Source organism: Tupaia chinensis, unplaced genomic scaffold, assembly GCF_000334495.1.
Source record: "Tupaia chinensis unplaced genomic scaffold, TupChi_1.0 Scaffold000482_1, whole genome shotgun sequence".
NCBI classification, from domain to species: domain Eukaryota; kingdom Metazoa; phylum Chordata; class Mammalia; order Scandentia; family Tupaiidae; genus Tupaia; species Tupaia belangeri.
In genome coordinates this window covers 452,862-459,298 of record NW_006159994.1, presented here as the reverse complement: position 1 = coordinate 459,298, position 6,437 = coordinate 452,862, and the positions used below count along the sequence as shown (strand labels likewise).

General features: G+C 41.8%; 1 protein-coding gene across 1 annotated transcript in view; it reads right to left on the bottom strand.

Annotated features, from left to right (window-relative positions):
- Positions 1–6,437, bottom strand: part of MUC16 (mucin 16, cell surface associated) — a 126,597-nt gene that overhangs the window by 1,156 nt on the left and 119,004 nt on the right. The window contains 4 exon segments of the mRNA XM_027774819.1: positions 1,423–1,502; positions 1,827–1,868; positions 3,756–3,922; positions 6,388–6,432. Of these exon segments, the coding sequence (XP_027630620.1) occupies positions 1,423–1,502; positions 1,827–1,868; positions 3,756–3,922; positions 6,388–6,432 (334 nt within the window).

Sequence of the window (6,437 nt, the reverse complement as noted above, 5' to 3'; positions counted from 1 at the left end):
GAAAGAGGGAAATGACTCCCCAGCATTATTTCTGCAATCCCTTTTCCTCCATTCTCCTCCTGGGATCTTGGGCATACTCCGTGATGCTGAGGCCACATGGGAAGGTCCAGGTTTATAGCCTGGGTCTTCCTGTATAGCCCAGGTTGATGTACACACCCAAGATCCTTGCTGGCTAAGGCTGGGAATGGATGGTTGTATGAGAACCCTATGGGGATACCTTTCCCCCTCAAATAATAAATAAATTTAAAATATTTTCTTCTTAAAAAAGCATTTCGGGACCAGCAGTTAGTGTAATGGCTATGTCGCGGGACTCCCACGTAGTTGACCCTGGTTCGAGTCCCGGACCTGGTGGCTTAAAACACGCCGGGCGCATGTGCATGCGTGCCCAAGATCCCGAGAGGAGAATGGAGGAGAAGGGATTGTGGCATGGCCATCCCTCCTGGGGAGTGATTTCTCGCTTTCTGTCTCTATGTCTCTCTCTGTCGGTCTGGTGAGCACACACGCCCTATAGCAAAAAAAAAATCTCAAAAAAAAAAAAAGCATTTCATTGTGGGACCAGCAGGTGGCAAGGTGGTTAAAGTGCTGAAATTCTGACATGGCTGACCATGGTTCGAGTCCTGGACCTGGTGGCTTGCTTTCTAACTCTCGCTCTCTCAATCACTCTATCTTTCTCTGGCGTAACTCATGTGAATAATAATAATTACTAATTAAATAAATAATAATTCTTTTTTTAAAAAAGCATTGCATTGCATCCCATAGATACATGCACTTATTTGTTGACTAAACAGCCTACCAGATAAATACTGCCATCCTCTTCATCCTTAATCTTTATAGACATCATAGATTATAGATGCTGAAAGGAGTGTCTATACTTAAATTTACAGATAAATTGTTTTCTTTTCATTTTAAAACTTTTCTATAGGGTATGTGTTCACCAGAGAGAAAGACAGAATGGGAAAAGAGGAAATGAGAAAGTACCCCCTCCGCCAGGGGGGATGGATGTTGTAATCTGTTTTCCTCTGTTCTCTGCTTAGAATTTTGGGAATGCACACACACATGCACCCCATATGTTTTTCAAGCTACCATGTCCTGGACTTGAACCACACAATCAACCATGTGGCATCCAGTCACCTTAAGTATCACACCACTGGCTGGCCCCAGATAAACTGTTTATAAACAAATAAAAATTTCCTTATGAAAACAAAAATGATGAGCAACCCATTATTAAAATAAGTAATGAGGGAAAAATGTGTTATTTTATAAGTAAACAAAATAGTTATGAATTTAAAATAAAATAAAATGACAACGAAAGGTGAAAACATACAGACTGGAGAAAAGTATTTGCAAAATATATTCCTAGGACTTGTATTAGAAAGTCTTACACTCCAATAGCACAGAGACAAATGACCCTTCCTCACTCACCAGGAAGCAGCAGATCAGGCAAATGATGAGTACCAGAAGTCCCGCCAAACAGATGAGGATGATGGCCCAGAAGGGAAGGTCTGGGGAGACAAGTGCTAGGGTGAGCCACTTCTTCCCACCTCCCACGGCTCCCTCTTGGATCCTGTGAGGCCTAAGCATGGGCACTGGCCTGCAGAACAGAGCTGAGCCGCTCAACATCTCATGGCTCTAAAGTCTCCCCAAAAGTGTCCTCCCACCCCCAGCAGACCTTGACTCCTGCTATCCCTTGACTGTGCCTCAGCAGTCCCTACCATGGGTTGGCCAGCTTTCATTCTCATCCTTGACTCTGCATGCATGACACTCTTTGCCAAGGCAAGGCATCAGGTGCCCTCTCAACTCTGGGCTGGATCTTCTTTGAGACTTACCAGACCTCCTGGACAAGGTGTCTTCTCTGCTGGAAGAATACCCTGGATGAATGAAATGGAGAGTGCTCATGAGTGTGTTTTACTCTTCTTTGTCTTGTCTTATTTTTTAAAGTGTTTGCCATAGGGTGCATGTGCTTAACCGCAGAGAGATAGAGAAAGGCCAAATGAGAAATTACTCTCCAGTGGGGAATGGCCACGCCATAATCCCTTCTCTCCCACTCTCCTCTTGGAATTTTGGGCACACATGCAAACATCCCCAGTGTGATCTTCAAGTCACCAGGTTTGGGACTCTAACCATGGGTGGCTATGTAGGAGTCCAGTGCCTCAACCACCACGCCACCTGCTGGCCCCAGTGTTTTACTTTTTAATAAAACATTTAAAACATTCAGAAAACAGTATAATAAGCATCTGTCACCTGGATTTATATTTCCTCCCATTAAAAATAATAATATTCAACTTATTAATTATTAACATCTGCCACCCTTCCTGATGCACTATCCAGTTTTTTCTCTAATTTTGAAATAGACATCACATTTTACTCCTAGTACTTCAATGTGTATCTAAAGAAATGAGGATTCTCTGCTACATACACACAAAGCCATTATCACATTACAGTGTAATAAATCAAAATTTATACCTCCGGAACAATACGTTTAATTGACACAAAAATGAAAAGTTATTTGCTTATGATGATGTCTTTATCTTGACTGATATGCACTGTATTCATGCTGGAAACAAACCTAAAAATCATGTTTCGTACACTGTAAAGATAATGGTGATTAAATGTGAATAATTTTTAAAATTTTTATTAAAAAAAGAAAAAATATATGCCTTTGGGCTTGGGGGACTTAAATTGGACTGGGCTATCTCATGACAGTGTTGGAGAGAATGGGTCATCACAGTTGTTACCTACGAGATCTCTCTAATTTTGTAAGTTCTCAAAGTTTTTCTTTTGTGGGCCAGCTGATGGTGTGGTGGTTAAAGTGGCTGACTGCATGGTTCAAGTCCCAGACAGGGTGGTTTGAAAAACATGCCAGGTGTGCGTGTGTGTGTGTATGTGTGTGTGTGTGTGTGTGTGTGGGGGGGTGTGTATGCCCAAAATCCCAAAAGGAGCAAAAGGGGAAATAGAGAAGGGATTACAGCATGGCCATCCCCCAAGGGGGGGGGGGTGCTTTCTCACTTTCTCCTCCAGTAAGTGCATATGCACTCCAGCAAATTAGAAAACAAAAAATAGGGGCCAGCAGGGGACATGGTGGTTAAGGTGCTGGACACTCCCACATGGCCAACCATGGTTTGAGTCTTGGACCTGGTGGCTTGCTTTCTCATTTCCTCTCTCTCTCACTCTCAACCTCTGTCTCTCTCTGGTCAAATTAAAATAACCGAATGAATAAATAAAATTAAATAAATAATTCTTTTTTAAAAAAAAAAAGAAAAACATTCCACCACCTCCTTCACGTAGGTGTTTTACCCTCATTTTCCAAGATTCCACATTTAGTGTCACTTATTCTAGGAAGCCTTCTCTGATGACCACCCCCAAGTATAGGTAGATTAACATCAAGTACTTAATAATTTATAACTGCCTTCCCTTCCTTCCTTCCTTCCTTCCTTCCTTCCTTCCTTCCTTCCTTCCTTCCATTTTCTTCTTCTCCGTCATATTCATCAAATACTTCTTAATTTATAACTGCCTATCCTTCCTTCCCTTATTCATTCCTTCCTTTTCTCTCTTTATTCTTTCTTTCTTTCCCCTCCTCTTCTTCTTCCATCTCCTCCTCGTCGTCGTCATCTTCTGTCTTCTTCTTCTTCTTTTTAACTTCTTATAAGGTATGTACACTCACCAGAGAGTACTGGCCAGGTCTCCAGATTTCCTAAGAAGGTCCTAGGTGTGCAAGTCAGAGTTCCCAGTTAACCCCAGTAACCAGGGAGACTTACCATCCACAAGGACACTGTTCCTGTTCAGGGTGAACTTCTGTAGGTGGGTACCGTTCTGTGTCATCTGCAAGAATTCCTCATAGATGGCAACTCTGTCCAGTTTCTGGGTCAGTGGTGAGACGTTACACAGAGAGTCCACCCCAGTGTGGTTTATGTGAGAGACAGATCTGGAAGGGCACAAGGAATAAACAAAGACATCTGGAACTTTACCCCAATTCTAAGTATTTTACTTGTAGTCACTGTACAAGAGAATTTTCTGCAATGACATAAGCATTCTGTGTCTTAGCTATCCAACATAGTTATTATGAGCCTTGTGTTGTCATCAGGTACGCAAAATGTGACTAGTGTGGGTGATACTTTTTTTCTTATTTTTAAAAAGAATTATTTATTTAACTTTCTCCCTTTCTTTCTTTCTTTTTTTTCTTTATTTTAAGTTGACCAGAGAGGGACAGAGTGAGGGGGTGGGGAAAGAGAGAGAGAGAAAGTGAGAAAGCAAGTTGCTAGGTCTGGGACTCAAACCATGGTCAGCCATGTGAGAATCCAACACCTTTAGCCACCGTGCCACCTGCTGGGCCACGTTTTTCTTTTTAATTGGCGGAAAGTGTGTGCAATCACCAGAAAATGAGAGAGAACCCTCACAATGGGGTGTGCTCATTCTGTAATCCCTTCTCCTCCATTTCTCCATCCTATTGGAATTTTAGGCATGCATACACATATGCCTGGTATATTTTTCAAGCCATCAGGACCAGGATTTAAACCACAGTCAGCCATGTGGGCTCTAGTCCCTTAACCACTAGGATACAGGGCCAACACAAGGAACTTTATTTCCACTTAACTTGATGAATTTAAAAATAAATAGTTACAAAGAGAACACTTCTGGAATGTGGAGCAAGAACTTCTGAAAATCTATAGAAGCAATGACAACACAGGCAAAACAATCATCAAAATCAACTTTCTCAGAAGTCTGGAAATTAGTCAAAGGTTTACAACAGCCCTAGGAGTATTAAGAAAAGTAGGTGAAGCTTGATAGAGAAATCTTTGTTACCATAAGATCCTATAGTAATATACCTAGCTATATGATCAAGATAATTGTAAACACAAGTTCGCGTAGAAACTCATACAGGAATGTTGATGGCAGCATTACTCATACTAGCCAAAAAGTGGAGACAATCCAAATGTCCATCAATGGACAAATGGATAATATATAGGGCAGCCATGGGGCCAACAGGTGGCATGGTGCTTAAGGTGCTGGACACCACATGGCCAACTGTGGTTTGAGTCCTGGACCTGGCTTCTTCCTTTCTTACCTTAGCTCTCTCACTCTCTAGTGAGTGCCCTGTAGCAAATAACAATAATAAATACATTTAAATAAATAATTCTTAAAAAACATATAGTGCAGTCACACAGTGGAATATTAATCAGTCTTAAAAAGGAATAAAGTACCAACACATGCTACAACATGGGCCAACATGTAATGAAACATTACGCTAAGTGAACGAAGGCAGTCACAAAAGACCACACATCACAGAATTCCATTTACATGAAATATCCAGAATAGACAAATCCACAGAGACAGAAAGTAGATTAGTGGTTGCTGGAGACTGGGAGAGGGAAAGATTAGTGAAGAGTGAGGAGAGCCAGTGGGTACAGGGTTTTATTTGGGAGTGATGAAATGTTCTAAAATCAGTGGAAATGATTACATTACACTGTGAATATACCACTAAATTTTATATTTCAGAGGATATATTTTATGATATGGAAAGTATATCTCCAATAGCCATATAAGATTGTTTTATTGCCTCTGTGATTAGTTGTTACTGTTGGACAGCATAATTAAGACTGCTGGAATGTAATGCACGGGTTCTAACCTCCCCCTCCCCCCATCTTTCATAGATCCTGACTTTAGTAGCTGTTATGGTTTAGATCATGTTTTTTCCCCTAAGGGTTCATATGTTGGAATTTGACCCATAATATAATGGCACTGGGAGGTAATGAGACCCTGAGACCTTCAGGCTTGGCAGATAATGTCTGGATCATGGGGGTACCACCCTCATGAATGGATTAATGCTGTCTTGGGAGAATGATTGAGTTCTCAGGGCTGAGAAAGGTGGGCGGGCAACTTGCCAGACAAGATTGGCAATGTGAGTCTGTGGCCAGCAACATATGGCACCATCCAATCAGATGGGAGCGTGGGCGGGACAAACAGAGGAAGTGGGGGATTCTGCTTCCTCTTTCTCTCTGGTGTGCCCCTGATCTCCCTGCTTCTGTCAGCCATGTTGGGACTCATCACCAGGGGAGTGCCAGGGGCTGGCTCCTTGCTCTTGGACTGTCCAGCCACCAAACTTGTGAGTCAAATAAACTTTCATACTTTATGAATCATCCATTATCAGGTATCTCTGTTTAGCCACACAATAATAGACCAAGGCAGTAACTGATGTCTCAAAGTTAGGTTTCTGTGAGCTCTTTTGCATTTCTAAGTCAATTTGGCTCACTGGTTTAGGAAGAAGATAGTCTTTAGGTGATAGTACTATATTCCCAGGGCTCTCTCCCATATCAGCTAGGAACTGAGAGACTATGGTAAGGGCACATTTTTAATTTAAAGACAGTCATTAGGGCCTGAGTTGGAACTCACCTGAATGCTAAAACTTGACAGTCAGAAAAATAACTCTTGATGCTGCTGTT